Source organism: Vanacampus margaritifer, chromosome 2 (genome assembly GCF_051991255.1).
Source record: "Vanacampus margaritifer isolate UIUO_Vmar chromosome 2, RoL_Vmar_1.0, whole genome shotgun sequence".
NCBI lineage: Eukaryota > Metazoa > Chordata > Actinopteri > Syngnathiformes > Syngnathidae > Vanacampus > Vanacampus margaritifer.
Genome location: NC_135433.1, coordinates 26749963 through 26766404, shown reverse-complemented (window position 1 = coordinate 26766404; position 16442 = coordinate 26749963). Strand labels below are relative to the sequence as shown.

At 43.3% G+C, this 16442-nt stretch overlaps 2 protein-coding genes across 3 annotated transcripts; one reads left to right on the top strand and one right to left on the bottom strand.

Annotated features, from left to right (window-relative positions):
* Positions 1–3753: 3753 nt before the first annotated feature.
* On the bottom strand, positions 3754–5513 carry LOC144043886 (uncharacterized). Its single transcript, XM_077557960.1, has 2 exons — positions 5344–5513; positions 3754–4892 (listed from the first exon to the last, which is right to left on the bottom strand). Exons 1-2 carry the CDS (start codon positions 5435–5437, stop codon positions 4303–4305), a joined length of 684 nt encoding a protein of 227 aa, XP_077414086.1. The 5' UTR covers positions 5438–5513; the 3' UTR covers positions 3754–4302.
* A 270-nt stretch (positions 5514–5783) lies between these two features.
* On the top strand, positions 5784–15800 carry armc5 (armadillo repeat containing 5). Of its 2 annotated transcripts, XM_077557954.1 has the most exons (8): positions 5784–6073; positions 6341–6677; positions 7096–7126; positions 7246–7356; positions 7712–8600; positions 9518–10221; positions 11463–11595; positions 13615–15800. In XM_077557954.1, the coding sequence occupies exons 1-8, from the start codon at positions 6054–6056 to the stop codon at positions 14876–14878; spliced, it is 3489 nt and encodes a 1162-aa protein (XP_077414080.1). In that variant the 5' UTR covers positions 5784–6053; the 3' UTR covers positions 14879–15800. The 2 variants fall into 2 exon arrangements, with proteins under 2 accessions (XP_077414080.1, XP_077414079.1); XM_077557953.1 differs by having other exon boundaries at positions 5785–6677.
* The last annotated feature ends 642 nt before the right edge of the window (positions 15801–16442 follow it).

Sequence of the window (16442 nt, the reverse complement as noted above, 5' to 3'; positions counted from 1 at the left end):
GAAGACAAAGTCTGATTTTTGATATATTGACAAGATTGATTGACAGACAAGATTATCGTGGCAACACATTGAGAATGCTGAAATCACCCAGCACTGCTATGTTCTTTTCAAGAATGGGAGTGACTCATGATGAGCAATTGAGCATGCCTTTCTGATGAGTCAAGACATTACATTAGCTTGCTTGACATTTATTTTTGCCGTACAGTAATCACTCAGATCACACATTTTTGCAGTCCCAAGAAACAAAAAGTCTACATTAGTGTTTGGAGAATTTCTTTCTGGCATTATTCTTCAACTTTCTATAAACCCAATTCCAAAGTTGGGACACTGTACAAATAGTGAATAAAAACCGAATGCTATTATGTGGAAATGCCAAATTTCAATATTTTGTTCAGAATAAAACATAGATGACAGGTAAAAAGTTTAAACTGAGAAAATGCATCATTTTAAGGGAAAAATATGTTAATTGTAAATTTCATGGTGCCAACAAATCTAAAAAAAAAAAAAAAGTACAGGCAGCAATAAGAGGCTGGATGAGCAGTTGCCACTAATGAGGTTCATTGGCAACTTGATTGGAATATAAAAAGAGCTTCTCGGAGTGGCAGTGTCTCTCAGAAGCCAAGATGGGTAGAGAATCACCAATTCCTCCGATGTTGCACAGAAAGTTAGTGGAGAAATATCAGAAAGGTATTTACCAGCCAAAAATTACAAAAAGGTTGAAGTAATCATCATCCTAAGATTGAGAGAATCTGGAACAATCTCTGTGTGTAAGGGTCAAGGCCAAAAAATCAGACCCATGATCCTCGGGCCCTTAAACGGCACTGCACCGCAAACACCAATGCTTACTGTGAGGGAAATCACAGAAAGGGCTCAGCAATACTTCCAGAAAACATTGTGGGTGAACACAATCCACCGTGCCAGCCGCCGTTACCAGATGAAACCAACCAAGAAGCCATTCCTAAAGCAGACCAAGAAGCGCAGGCCTTTCTCTGGGCCAGAGCTTATTTCAAATGGAGTGTGGCAAAGTGGAAACCTGTTTTGCGGTCAGACCAATCACGATTCGAAGAAAAAAACTGGGGCGCTATATCATACTGACTAAAGAGGATAAAGACAACCCAAGTTGTTATCAGCACTCAGTTTATAAGCCTGCATCTGTGATGGTATATTGTTGCATGAGTGCGATCATGGCTGCGTAGGTAAAGGATCCGGGGATTGAAATTGGCCAGCCTGCAGTCCACTTCTTTCACTTCTAGAGCACAGTTGGCGCATCATAAAGGGGAAGGTGCAACTGTTGTAAGACGAAGAGGGGATGCCTCACAGTGGTGAAAATGGCCTTGTCCCAACTTTTTAGAGATTTGTTGACACCATGGAATTTAAAACCAACATAGTTTTCCCTTAAAATGATACATTTTCTCAGTTTAAACATTTGACCTGTTCTCTATGTTCTATTCTGAATAAAATATGAAAATTTGGCACTTCCACATAATTGCATTCAGTTTTTATTCACAATTTGTATTGTGTCCCAACTTTTTTGGAATTGGGTCTGTAATTTCTTTTTGGATACTTAATGAGCTTCACAATCGACCTTTAAGATTTCAGGCACTTTTCGTCTATGTCAAAACTGCAATCTTAAAGATTATAACAGACATTACGAACATTTTTACACCAAATGTCTGACCTAAGTGTAGCTAAAATAATCGGACTGTTAATTTGATGCTGAATAATCTCCTTTTAGGGATCAAATGAATGAAGCAGATCATCCCAGCGGGATGATATAATTGAAGATAAAACGGGTAATCTCTGTTGCAGTTATCCTTAGTTTTAAACTGTGTTAGAGTGTTGAGTTTGTGCCAAAACATAACATACCTTTTAGCATTTTGGCCAAAAACCTCAACCCTGGTTTCCTTGGACTCGGACCATAACGTGTTTTGCTCCTCCCATTACATAAACATTGGCCCAGATAGTGCAAAAGCTACCCCCACCCCCCATTTGACATTGATTTATCCCCCAAAAGCCATAAAAACAGTAACAGGTGTTTTTCATTGTATAAAGGAGGATAAGGTTCCAAGACAAACCCAAATAGGGAATTTACAAATGTTGAACTATGAAAATGCGGGCACCAGTCACTACATATTTGAACTACACTACAAAATGGCCACTGACTTAATAGGTCACTATATAGTGGATGGACAGTGATTCCCAACATAACTTTAAAGAAACTGAGTTTTGAGTCAGCCAGCGCTTGCTATCGAAGACATATGGCCACACAAAGTCAAATGGATCTTCTCTCACTACCTGGAATTACAATTGGAACCTAAGAAGACTGACAGGAGAGTTGCAGTTTCCAACCTGAGAGGCATGTGGAGGTCACTCGGGATCAAGACAGGCACTTCCTATCGTGGAGACACGCCAGGATGTTGGAGCCAAGTCGATGATTTTTACTCAGTCGGAGGGTTTGATGAATCTTTAAGTGCAACAGGATACCAGTCCCAGACCTGGAGACATTGTTACCTCTCACATGATGCTTTTTAGTACAGTAAATATGTCTTTTCTTATGATTATCTTGGTGTATCTATATACATTTAGATTTTGTTGGTGCACATTGCGTTTGTCCATGTCTGGACCTCCAGTCTGTAAATAAAGCTAATGGGGTAGATGCCACCGACTTCCGGGTTTTACACATCAGCGCCGTTTCCGGCCATTGCTGGCCGCGTTCCAACACTTGCACCCCCACCCCTGCGCCCCACAACCGCACACTCCCGCTCATCGGCGGGAGGGCGTCTCAGCTATCTGAAATGCTTTGGACACTGAGACAAACACAACACACTCGCAGCCTCGCACCCGTAGACTGGAACGCGCAAGTATTGGGACGCGGCCCACACGACGCAAACCGGAAACAAAGTTAAGGGGTGAAAACCCGGAAGTCCCACCTCCTCCGTGGCATATAGTCCATTGAGCGATTGATTAAATGCAAAGTGTAGTGTAACTACTTTTTAAAATCTATTCTGATTTTTGTCTTTTGCCATGCTCAACAAAACTGAATCTTCTTCTCCAACCACAAGTCATCTTTCTGAAAAAAGGCAAGCTTCCTCCTGTTCTCCCCCACAGGCAGCCACATTGCTGACTGTGAATAATCAGCCTGGGTCATTTGCATCTTCAACCTTTTACGGCGTGCTGTCCAGATGAGGCCCTGTGTGTGTGCTGTTAACTCTCGGGAGTTCCATGACCAGACCCCCAAAGCAAAGCGGAGCTGTAAACGTGGGGAGGAAATGAGATGAGCTGTCCCTAATTGACACAAAACTGGCACTTGGTACTTCGATAGAAGTGCAGATACTAAGCTAACTTGAAAAGTTAACTTAAGTACAGTAATAAAGTATTTGTACCATTACTGCCAAGCAATACGCTCGTTGAGTCATAACAGCGCTGACTCGGCAAACTGGCCTTTGACTCAGCGGAAGTTGTAAAAAGGGATGTGATGATTGCTAAATGGCAGGGCAGCTGTGGTTCTTTTTGCTACACCACCGGGGGAAGGCCTACAGTCCTCTGCCACAGGAAACAGGAAATAATGTCACTTTAATTGGTCTCCAAAGAGCCTTTATTTGAAGGGGAAATGTCTTCATACCAGTGGCGAGCCTTGAATTTGGTACCTGGGCTCAACATATCCCCCCTCACTTTACTTTTTCAAATTGTGGCAAGGGGTATTAATTAGAGCGGAGGCCTTTAAAATAAATAAATAAATAAATGATTCGAATGTTAGTAATAATATAATTTTTATTATTGAAGTCAAGTGTGGTTTTCCTGGCATGTTTTTGCTTTGTAGTCTGTAGAGGGCACTCTTGCTTCAAACGGTCTATTTCATGAATCATTTTCCCTTATTTATGCAATTTGAGAAATCCTGAATCTGGTGTGTGTTTTCATTTTTATGTATCTTGTAACCAAACTGTTTAATATACCTACAGTATGAAACGGCAACGCCTAATAGAGGTTTGTGTTAAAACTTGCAAAAAAAAATCCTAAATGTTGGAAGTTAGAACAGAATGTTACAAGAATAAAGTTGCATGATTATTAGGCTAAAACTATTTTGAGGGGAAAAGAAAGTCCTTTTATTATGAGAATGTAGCTATTTATTTAGAATGTATATTTCCAAGGGAAAAGACGTAACGTACAAGAGTAAAGTTGTATTTTTTGTAAAGTCATAATAGCATGAGATAAAATTGCATTTATTTTAAGACAATAGAAGTCATAATTTTTTGTTATCTTGATAACTACAGTTTTTATACGCACGTGAGTCCATCTCTCTGTTTAACGGCTTTCTTTGTCCTTTTGCGCCAGGCTGGCGATGGCCTGTGCCAGGTTGTTGATGGCCTCAATCTTCCTCTCCTCCAACGCCTTCTGCTGGGCCCACATGTTCAGCTTCCTCTCCTGCAACTCCATGTACAGCTGCAGGACATCCTGCGGCGGCCTCAGGGCGCACGACATTGTGGACATTGAGCATACCGCGGGAGGAGGTGACGGCAGAATGGGTGTGAACCTCTTGCTGCTGGTCTTGATCCCGCCCATCTTGACGCCCCGCCCAGCCTGCGCCTCTTTACCCAGGACGCGCTGCATGGCCCCGAAAAACTCCCAGTGGACGGCGGCGTCCCCCAGCCTCTTAGCCCGCTCTGTGTTCTTCCTGTAGGTGGTCAACATGTTTCTCCACTTCAGGTCGCACTCATGGGCCTTGACGCCAACGTCGGCTGCATCCTGCGCATCCTCCCTGAGCCGGGCGTTGACCCTCTCGGCCACCGTCTCCCAAAGTTTCTTCTTTTTGCACACTGGCTGCTCAAAAGCCTGGTCCATTTCCAGACGGGTGTTGACAAGGTGCCACGTGGCCTGGAGGGTCCATATGAACTCTATAAGGGGCAAGAAAGTTTAAAATTAGTTTTCTCTCCCTAGCCACTTCATCTGAATCTTTCAGTGGGATAGCAAGATGTTCCCAGGCCAGCCGAGAGGTGTCTTTAAGATGCATGTCTTTCGTCTTCCCCTGGTGGGACATGACTGGAAAACCCAAGCCCAAGCCATCTCATTGGGTGAAAATGTTTAAAAGCTTGTTTGGTATCAGGAGAAATCAGGCAAATTCTAGATGGCGGAAATTTTATTCCAAACCCATATCATTCAGCCCTAATTTAATAATTTTAAAAAAGAGTAATCATTTCAATAATAACTAAAATTGTTGTTGTCAAACCTAATATCAGTCATATCCAATCATTTTTTCCGCCTGCCTACTCATCCACTAATCGTGAGGCCCTCCTCCTCTTCATCGATGCCTCGATGAAATATAAACCAACTTTAACAAATACAAACCCGCTTTAGTTTTTTCTGCTTCCACTATGGACACCGCCGCTTCCTTCTCCTTCATTTCCGTTCTTTGTATGACAATTGTTTCGATGACCTCCATATTTTTGCAAAATCACAAGTATTTCGGTGAATGCGATGTCTCCATCGTGGAGATTAACAACACTATAAAAAGTCCTTCTCGCATTGGACAAAAGGGTTCCACAACAAAACACTTGGAAGTTTAGGGAAATGTAGTCCATTTTATCCCACACAACAGTGGACTGTAATGATATGATTGTCAGTAAAACTACAATCCCGAAAGGCCGCGCGCCATATTGTACTAGTACTACCACTCGGATTGTAGTTTTCTCGAGCGGGAAGCGTACAATAGAAAGCTTCTCGGCCTGAAAGTTGGACTACAACTCCCAGCATTTATTAAACCGAGTCCTCCTATACGCTCCCTGCTTCTTTCGCCGTGCGCCCCTGTTTTTCTTGTTTGGCTAAAGATGGCGTTAGCGGCTAACACAGGCGATTGCTTTTTGTGTCACACAAACTATTTGGACGGTTGCGGCACTGCAGCGAGTAATCATAGCTTTGCCTCGTCACTCGGTGTGTGAAATTATGTTACATTGGACAAACACGCGTCAGGGAGCAGGAAAAACGATTGGCTGGCCTTCGACACGACATAGGCCTGTCTTGCGGGGAGCGGAGGGGAAGCGGCCGAAACTCAATTTCCCATGAGCAACCGCGGCATCAGGTGATGGAAGCTTCTTTTCTTTTTTTTTGTCATACCGGAGATTCTAGTTTTCTAAGCACGTGAGAGTGTTTTCTTTCTTTCTTTTTTAAATACAGTATGAATTAACAGTCCGCTCTCTAATGGATCGCAAAAGTCAATGAATTGCTGTTAAAAGCCTCCAGGCAGTGGAATAAAATGTAAATTAATAAATATCAAACAAAAGGTAAAGACTAATGAGCCAGTAGGCTACCTGATAAAAGGAACCATGACTGCTTTACCCATGCCAAGGGGCCGAAAGCCATCTCGAGCCCCTTCCAGCAGGGAAGGATCTCCATCAGCGCCAGAGTACTCATTAACCTGGTGCCTGGCACACCTGAACAAGCCCCCACCTGACTCGGGAGGTGAACTGGACAAGAGGTCCAGATTGTCCCAGTGGCGAGCGTTGGTTGCTATCCGAACCCAACACATAAAGGGCGACAAGGACGGCATCAGCCGCTTCCGCACTCAGGGGGGTCTGCGGCCCTTGCTGGACCTGCTTGGCCACCCAGAGTGCTCCCGGAAGTTTTTGGACCTGGCCCTCAGCATCCTGGCCAACTGCTGCACCGAACTGGAGACACGCATTGAAGTAAGATAAAAGAACCACTCACACTGCAGTTATTTATACTGTTGCAAGAAAAAGTTTGTGAACCCTTCGTTAGGATTTGGTCATAAAAATGCGGTCTGAACTAGAGAGTACTATTAAAGTACCGCTGTTAAAGTACCGTGATAACTCACCATCACAAAAATATTTTGAGTACATTGGTGACGTGTGACGTGAGTGACCTGAGCTGTTGTTAGTTTGTTTTCCTTTCTGTTGTTAGTTCGTTTTCCTTTTTTTGTTTGTTTTTCTTTCACTTGCAAGCACGTGATTGAGATATGAGTGGCTGTGAACTTAACTTCACAATTTATGCAGAAATGCAGGTCATTCCAAAGGGTTTACATACTTTTTCTTTCACCTGTATCTTTCTTTCCGAATATTAAATCTGTATACATTTCCAATATAGGTTCGCAAGCTTGACGGAATAAATGTTGTTGGTGAGTTTCCTTTTTAGACATTTTGATACAATGTTTATGTAGCGTAAATCAGCAACTGTTCGTGTGCCGTTTACTGTACACACCTCACAGCATCTTGACAAATGTCCTTGTTGTCTCAGTGGATGTGATGAAGAGGAACGTGGCCCAGGAGACCATCCAGAACCGAGCTGCGCGGGCTTTGGGGAATCTGGCCATGGACTCGGAGAGCTCTGCGCTCATTCACTCGACTGGTGAGTCCCCGTGCCCACTGCACATTGCGGTTTGGAAACTGATTTCACATTAGGAATAAATGGCTTAAATTATTTTCCCAGTTACTTGTTGCTAGGTAGAATTTGTGGGTCCCTTTAATGCAGAATCACAACCAAACTTTTATTAGGTTATATCAAATAATGAACAATGATGAAATAATCCTCCAAGGATCAAGAGCAGTAAACAAAAGAAAAGTATTTAATAAGAATAAATAGATTTTAACTTCCTGGCTATGGCTGCCTTGTCACATATTGCTAGGCAGAATTCCGCCACTTCACATGATTTTTTTTTTTTTTTTCAATTGTTACTCTACTGTTGTCATTTTTCTCCACTCAGGTGGCGTACCTCTCCTCCTTCTGTGTTTGTCTCTGTCACCCGCCCCGTCCTCCCCCACCGCCGCGCTGCCCAACGACGCCTGCCCCAAGCTGGAGTGCGCCCAGTCGGCCTCGCGGGCGCTCCTCTACCTGTCGGACACGCCCAACAACCGCCTGTCTCTTCTCACTCAGGGTGCCTTGTCGGCCCTCGCCCCTCTCATCTCCTCAGACTACCACCAAGGCCTGCGGAGGGCGGCCCTCAGGACCGTCCACGAGCTCACCCGAGGCTGTGGTCCCGAATGCGCCAGGGAGGTGTCACGCTCAGGGATCCCGGCCCAGCTGGGCGTCATGGCGTCCGGAGAGGCTGGCAAGCTGTTTGAGGAGTTGGCACTCAAGACCTTGGCCAACCTGTGCTCTCAAGGATGCCTGCGCCCCTTGGTGGGCTCCCTGGGGGTCATCCCCAGGTTCACGGCGGAGGCGAAGAAGGACCCCCTCAAGTCGGGGGTCTTCCTCAAGGCGCTGTGCCTGTGCTGCAAGGAGGCGGTCAACCGCGCCAAGGTGAAGGAGAGTGGCGGGCTGGAGGCGCTCGTGGGTTTTCTGGCGGCGCACCCGAGTCACCCCCTGGCGCGGCTGGCCATCTTGGCCTGTGTGGACTTTGTCTTTGACGAGTCGGCTGTGGAGCAGCTGCAGGAGTTGGGGCTGGTCCCCCTGCTAGTTGCCCGGCTGGTGGCGATCACTGTGGGTGATAAGACAGACACGACCGGCAGCAGCCCGGGCACCTCGTCGGGTTCATGTCACAGCGAGCTCCTTTCGCCGTCAGGCTTGGACTCCTTCGACTTTGCGCCTTTCGTGGGTTGCAAGAAGGAGGAGGGCGGCAGGGAACAGGGCTCGTCAAGCTTTTTAAGTCTCAGGTATGACAAATTCAGCCCAGCAATATTTACATTAACAAGAATCCTGTATTATGCGTTGATTTATTTATTTATTTATTTATTATTATTTATTTTATTTTATTCTATTTTTACAAAAAAATGGTTAAATGCACTTTTTCACTTTTTTTTTTTTTATCATTTACTGTCATTGAATAATTTGTCAATTGATTTATTGTAAATAATAAAATATGTTTTGACATATTTAAATATACAATGAGAATGAAGTATTTCATAAATAAACGATTGACATATACATTAAAAAAAAATTGTAATGAAAATAAAGTTGATTTTATATTGCACATTATTATGTGTATTAAGTAAACAGTTTTCCATACACATATAATTTGCTGCAACTTCTATAAATGCATTGATGTTTAATTGTATTTAAATCAATTAGCATAATATAAATAGAAATGAGAAGTTATGATTTAATCAGGAAACTATTTTACAAGCACATTTAATATATGGCTGAATTAACTGTATTTAAATTAGTTATCTAATACACATTTTAAAACACAAAATCTATTATTTGTATCATATAAATTATTTTACATGCACGTATGTTTAATTATTGAAATTAAATGTACTTATTAAATAATTAGTTAATTATAAAGAGATTGTATATAATACAATTTTTTTTATTAATGTACATTACACATTTAACATTTATTGAATTATTTGTTGATCATTATAATTAATTTAATTATTTATAATAAAGAATCAAAATGACATTTATTTTTAATACGAAAAATGAACTAATTTAAAAAAATTCATATTTGATTATGCAATTAAAATAATTATGAATACAATAAAAAAAATGAAGCATTTATAAAAATTTGTAGTTTAGTTATGATTCAACTATTTGACAAATTTAAATAAGTAACTTGTGTTGCATCTAGGTCCTGGCTGTTGTCTGAGGGTATGATCTCCTCCGAAGAAGACTTGCTGGATTCCTCGAGCAGTGCCGACGGGGAGTGGGCGGCATCCCCCCCCCAAAGCTCCCCGAACCCCGACTGCCTCGCCCCACTTAAAACCTGCTCTTCTTTCAACGCAGCTACCTCAAAGAAAGACGCTCCGAACTCCTCGTCATCACGGTGGAAAGCGGGAGATCCGCCACCCTGCAGCCCTCCCATCGTGTCCCCCGCCTTGAAAGCCACCAACCCACCCTCCCCTTCCAAGTTCTCATCGCCCAACAGAAGGCATCAGCGGGCGCACTCTGCGCTTTCTTCCGCAGCGAAGCTCACCGTTGACGCGCCTCCGTCCACGCCACGGCGCTTCGCTTACCAGCACCCGTACCACCCCGAACCTTGGACGGCCGAGTCGCCCGTCCTGCTGCTGCTGTCGCGCTTTTCCCACGCCGCCGACCCTAGCCCCGCCCTGGTCACCTCGAGCACCGTGCTGGGCCTGCTGCGCTACCTTAGTCAGCACCAGGACCCCAGCAGCCGCTGTTTCCGCCTCCTCTGCCGCCTCAGCTGCAATCCCAGCTGCCTTCGAGCGCTCCTTCGCACCGGGGCCGTGGCACTCATCTACCACCACCTCTGCCAGAGAGACCGCGGGGCCAGGCGGCAGCATGACCGGGTGAAAGTCAAGGTCAAACAGCTTGGTAAGATGTTGATTCATTGTCAGCTTAATTTTCAAGCTCGGAGACATGCAAATCAAACGTATGAGGCATAATACTTAAAACTAAATTGCTTATTTTTTTATATACACACTATTTTCTATTTATTTTCCTTCTGCTCTAATTTCTTTTAACAGAGAATGCACAGTTGTCTAAATGTGTCGTTCACCACAGCTTGAACATTGCCAAAACAAGTAGAAATCTATTTTTTCCACAAGTAGTTGAAAAGTATCTATTAGGGTCCGGGATTAGGTCTTTAGATTTGTGTACATTTGTGATATAATATTAAATTGTATTTCCCCAAAAACCCGGTGTTTAAAAATAAGTGTATTACTGAGAATCTGCAGAAATCCTGACTTGTTGGAGCTAAAAATTTATGTAAAACCATTAAACACTGAAATACACACAACATTGTGGAGCAACCACATCAGTCTATTGGCACAAAATTGCATATAGAACACGTCAATCTATTGGTACGCAATATTGTGGACTGTGAAGCGACCCCATGTCACCTTTGACTGGCGCACAGCATTGTGGAGTGACCATGTTAGAATTGTCTGTCACACAAAATTAAAGTGCAACCGCATGACAGGGTCTACTCAAACACATTATAGAGTGACCATGTTGAAATCAACTGGTTTAAAACATTGCAGAGCAATACCATGTCAAAGTTTTTTGGCACACATTGCCTAGCGATCACTACTGGCACTCAACATTGCGTAGCAACCCCATCAATCCACTTGAATACAACATTTCAAAGTGAATATGTTAGAGTGGCCTTGAACACAACATTGTCGAGGGACCACATGTCTGACTCTACTGGCACAGCATTGTGGAGGGTGCTCATGGCAGTTTACTGGCACACAACATTGTGGAGTGACCACGTTATCTACTGACACACAACACTATGGAGTGCCCACATGTTAGTATACTTGCACACAACATGGCAGAAAGACTGCATGTTCATCCACTGGCACACAACATAATGAGCGGTCATATGCAGTCTACTGGCACACAACATTGTGGAGTGACCACATTAGTATATTTGCACACAACATGGCCGTAAGACTACATGTCCATCCACTGGCACACAACATAATGAGCGGTCACATCAGTCTACTGGAACTCAACATTGTGGAGTGACTTCATGCCAATCTTGTCTGGTACACAAGGTTTGGTGCATTATTTAAACATGGGTGATTTGTAACGTTTTCTCTTTTGTGCAGGTGTGACTGTCCTCAATAATCTTCACGTCCAGTGCGAGTCGGCTTTCGGCGCGGGGGTCCTCGCACACGTCATGCTGTCGGGCTCCGAGTCGGACCGAGTCAACTGCGCACTGTCCCTGCCTTTAATCAGCAGGTGAGTCCTTTTTTTCAGTCGTCAAAAACGAACGATCTCATTTCGATTTCAGGCATTCTGTTAGCTTAGTGTCTCTGTGCGGCATCGCCATGGAGACAAACACAACAAACATCTTGTTTTGTGCTTTCTCAGGGACAGCAATAATGATCCTGGCTCAGCATGTTTATCAAAGCAAAAGTGCATGATTGAAAAATTACAATAATATCTTTTTTTTGTTTTTTCTATTAAGTCAACTTTCAAATATGAACCATTTTCATTGGACATGTTAAGAACTACTTAACCTGACTTGTAAATGGATCAGTTTGACCCAGCCACGGCCAGGATTAAAAAGGAAGGGGGCGGGGGGGGGGATTACTGTTTTCTTACTGAAGAAACAATATTCACTATAAATGTTGAGATTACTTAAAAAATGTACTTCATGCAATCAAGCCATTTAAATTATATAATATTATACCAAAGAATAATTTGTGTGTGTGTTTGTTTTTTCCGCAAAGTGAGAATTTTTTTTCAGTCAAAGCAAAATATGACTTCACAATAGTTTTTATTGTTATCAGCTATTTCATTAAACAGTGGCAAAATCTTAACAGTCTCCAGTTGCACAAGAAACAGACTTAAGAAAAAAAAACTTAGATCAACTTAAACATCCCCCCCTCTTTTTCTACTTTGATAAACAGAAGATCTACCCCTGGCTATTACTTGTCTATCGCACTCCCTACATATAACGTGATGTTGTTACTCATCTTATACTTTAAAAACCAAACCATCTCTAAATTACTGAGCCACTGCTTCTTTTTTTACACCCCAATTCTTCTTTCGCTCTCTCCGCAGCCATTGTTGCTTCCTCCATGCTTGTTGATGAGTGCTGTTGTGTCTCTTCCCGGCCCCTCCCACCTGTTTGCACAAGAGAGGAGGGGCGGAGGCACGCGGGAGCGCTGTAGACCGCTCCCAGTCAAGAGCACAGCAACAGCGCAAATTTGAAATATATATATATATATATATATATATACGAAATAGTCTATAATTCCATATCACTATAAAAATACAGTGGTACCTCTGAGTTTGAACATAATTCGTTCCTGCGGAATGTTCAAAGTCTGAATTGTTCAACCTCTGAAACATTTTTGCCCATAGGAAATAATGTAAATGCAATGAATCCATTCCCAAGCTCCAAAAACAGAAAATTCTTTTTTTTAAATTTTAATTTCTATTTGTTTTTTTACATTTACACCATGTACAGTATTTGAACAATAAAAAATACTTTACCTTTTTTGTTGTGGTGTGATGGCATCAGTGGATGATAAATGCTATGTTAATGCTAGCTTTAGTTCAGTGCTGAGTTTGTGTATTTTACATTGGGCATATTGTTAGACTACTAAGCGGTCCTTGCGTGCGTTGTTTAACGTCAGGCACGTTTTTGAACAGCTAAGGGGGGTCCTCGTGCCAGTATTTACAGAAGTAGTCACGGTAGTTACAACGGCGCGATAATCTCCTTCCTAATTCCACTGTGGTTCGTAGCACTGTATGTTTTCTTTGCTGCCAGTGGCACTGTTGTCTTTCTTTGGGCCCATAACGAAGAAAATTGTCGTGGAAAAATCAAAATGCACTCGCGAGTAGGGAGCACCTCCAGAAGTATTCACGATCTGACTGGAAATGAGCAGTGCAACGTCTCAACTACCGCAACGAGAGCATTCGGCATTCTGAAAGCATCCTGTTTTCAAGGTACTGTATGTTCGGCTTAGCTTGCTTTGCTTGGGTGTTCAAACTCCAAAAATGAGTTCAAACTTCAAGGCATTTTTTTACTCTGATTTTTTTGGTTGAAGTCCGAATTGTACGAGTTCCAAGACGTTCAAACTCCGAGGTTCCACTGTATATCCAAATTATTTATGTATCGATAAATCGCCCAGCCGTACTTTGTACTGCTGGGTTTAAAAAAGACATGATTTTGCGCCTTATATATATATATGTTTAAGCTTTTAAGTCAAGGTCCCCACAGTAATCATAATTTCCTTTTTCTGACAGCAACAAGCCTCAGTTGCGGAAACTCCTCTTAGACTCCGGCGGCCTTCTCTTGGCCCTGCAGCCTCTCGATTGCCGCGACGACATGGACGCCCACACCGCCGATTGTAGGCGCCTGCTTTCCACCTGGCCAGAAGTGTCCCTCCACTCGCTCTACTTCTCCCTCCTGATTGGCTGCTTGTCTCCCCTGATGACCAGCATCAAATCGCACCCTGATGCCGGACGCCTCATTAAACTTTGTCAAGCTGACTCAGCGGCGCCACCTCCCTCTAAGAAGCCTCGCCACGCTTATGTCTGCCCGTATGCCACATCTGACTTTGACTTGCTGCTGCTTCTGGATGATGGGGCGAAGGTCCCGGCCAACAGAGAGGCCGTGGCTGGCTCGGGCTCGGAGTACTTCAGGGCTCTGCTGAAAGGCGGCTTCGGGGAAGCTAAATCCGGAGAAGCTGTCCGCATTAAAGACGTTACTGAAGGCATGCTGGTACCGGTGTTGCACCACCTGCACGGGTGCCGGCTGGCAGCATCGAACCAGGCGGAGGAGTGCCAGTTTTTGGACTTGTTGAAACTTGAGGGGCTCGCTTCCTCTCATTCAGAGGAGCCGTCCTTCCAGAAATCTCCGTTAGGCGAGGCCATGATGGGAGCGTGCAGATTCTTGGCCACGGAGCTTCAGAGAGAGCTGGAGGACCTTTGCGTGGCTTGTCTCCTGTCTGGTGACGATCGTACTGCAGCGATCCCCTCAGGAGGAGACCAGGACAACACCGAAGAGCACTTGGCCAGCAGGACATCAGAGTTGGACCTGACGTGCGTACACCTGCAATTCGAGACTCTTTTGGAGACCAGCATGAAAACAACAACTTCCTTTAACAAGAAAGAGAGCAAAAACATCCCAGGAAGGAAAGTCGACGGTATTTGTCAAATTAAAAGTTTGAAAGCCTGCGCAGAAAAGTCAGAGTTAAAAAGCTCGGCTCAGCTCCTCAAAGCAGAACTTCCGGACTCCCTCAAACCCCCGGAGGAGGAACGATACGGTACAAAAGTGGTCCCGGCTGGCCTTCTGCCAGAAGTGTACTGCTTTGCGCAGCGCTACAATTACCCGGCGCTGCGTCGGGCCTGCCTGACGCTGATGCTGGGCTGTCGGGATACGGGGCAGCGGCCCTGCTTCTCGGCCCACCAGGCCGCCGACTGCTTGCGAGAGGCTGCCGGGCAGGCCGACTGCGTTGACACGCTAAGGCAGGATCTTCTCAGTCTGGCTGCAGACACGCTAAACTGAGAACCGTTTGAAAGCCTGTATGCATGTTTTGTTTATTTTGGGGGACTGCATCCTTTTTTCCCCCTCCACACATATGTTCAAGGTGTATAAAAAAATATGCTTTGACTGACCATTTGTCATATTTGGTTTTGATTTAGGCTTTTATTGTCATAGATATACAAGAGGTGAATAAAAAAAAGACATTTAAGATAAATTAATAACAAAAGAAAACATTACTACATTCAATCCAGCATATTTGTGGTTTGTCATTGGAAAATTCACTGACTCACAATTTTTTTTTGAGGGGGGGGCTATCAGATCTGTTATTCACTGAAGAAGAAAAAAGCTAAGCTTTTGCCATTATTTCGAAAAATTTCATTTGGAATTGCGAGACATTGTGTTTCAATTTCTACTGTCACCTCAACTGTTGCTGTTTTTGTGACATGAACATTCTTTGGGATATTGCGTGAGGTTTGGGGAATGTGCAGTGAATTCACTCCTACCTCTTTGTGCGAGCAACCTGCATAATTTAGTGATGTACTTGTAATTTCAGTAAAATTTTATGGCAATTTTTTTTTCATCTTAAGTTAATTGTATATTAATATTTGCATTAGGTTTAGTTGCACCCAAAACAAAATGAATATTGGGCAGTCAAAGGTGTAAGTTTTTTCACCCTGTTGATGAATTCAAACCCGTCTCATCATATCATAATTGTTTATGATATACAGTACTTCCGTTTGTTTTGGATTTTCTTACTTTTTTTTTGTAATGAGACATCTGTTGCTGTCGCCTTTTTTCAAGTGGTTTTACTGGAAGTACTGAGACAATCAGGGTCATGTCTTGTTTATTTTGTACATAGAGCTCAATTGGAGACGTAGGTGTAGAGTTCACCTGCCCGATATCAACTCCATGCCACTGAAATATAAAGATTTATGACACACGCTATGCGTCGTTGCTTGTTTTATTTACTTAAACTAGTCCAAGTGCATTTGTTCATTCTTGTGGACCAGCAATACAATACATGGGACGCTAACTTGTCGAGTCATTTAAATTTGATGCCGTCCTTTATTGCAGTGCTTCTCGACTCTTTTCTATTATGCCATAGGACCTATGGCATAGGTGAAAGGAAGAAAATATTTTGCACCACACCAGCTCTTTGCCATGACTATACTGTAAATAGTATCATTTGTCTCTAAAATTATTAAAAGCACACCTCTGCATAATATCGTGTTATATTATTAATATTATGAAAGCAAAGGAAAAAATATACAAACTTGCAACAAACAATGAGAGAAGAGGGGGGGGGGCGTCCGTGGGGTCACATGCATGAATCTATATCACGCTCGAAAAGGGAAATCTATTCGATATTGATTATTCGGTTTTTTAAACCCAGCCTTAATCAGACAGCTGCGATGCCCGTGACCCACGTGATGATTGATAAGCGGTTCATATAATGAAGTTATGAATGGATGGAATGGATACATAAATAGCAATAAAAGTATATTTTTAAAATCCCGATATTGGGACGCAAATGTTAAGTAAATCAGAAGACATGAGCTAGACTTGTTATAACTTGATTCCATCA

Coding starts and splice junctions, on each gene's coding strand:
- armc5 (XM_077557953.1), top strand. CDS start 6,318: ATGACTGCTTTACCCATGCCAAGGGGCCGAAAGCCATCTCGAGCCCCT. Junction 6,678..7,095: donor AACTGGAGACACGCATTGAA/GTAAGATAAAAG, acceptor TTTCCAATATAG/GTTCGCAAGCTTGACGGAAT. Junction 11,596..13,614: donor TCCCTGCCTTTAATCAGCAG/GTGAGTCCTTTT, acceptor TTTTTCTGACAG/CAACAAGCCTCAGTTGCGGA.
- LOC144043886 (XM_077557960.1), bottom strand. CDS start 5,437: ATGGAGGTCATCGAAACAATTGTCATACAAAGAACGGAAATGAAGGAG. Junction 4,893..5,343: donor AGCAGAAAAAACTAAAGCGG/GTTTGTATTTGT, acceptor TGCCCCTTATAG/AGTTCATATGGACCCTCCAG.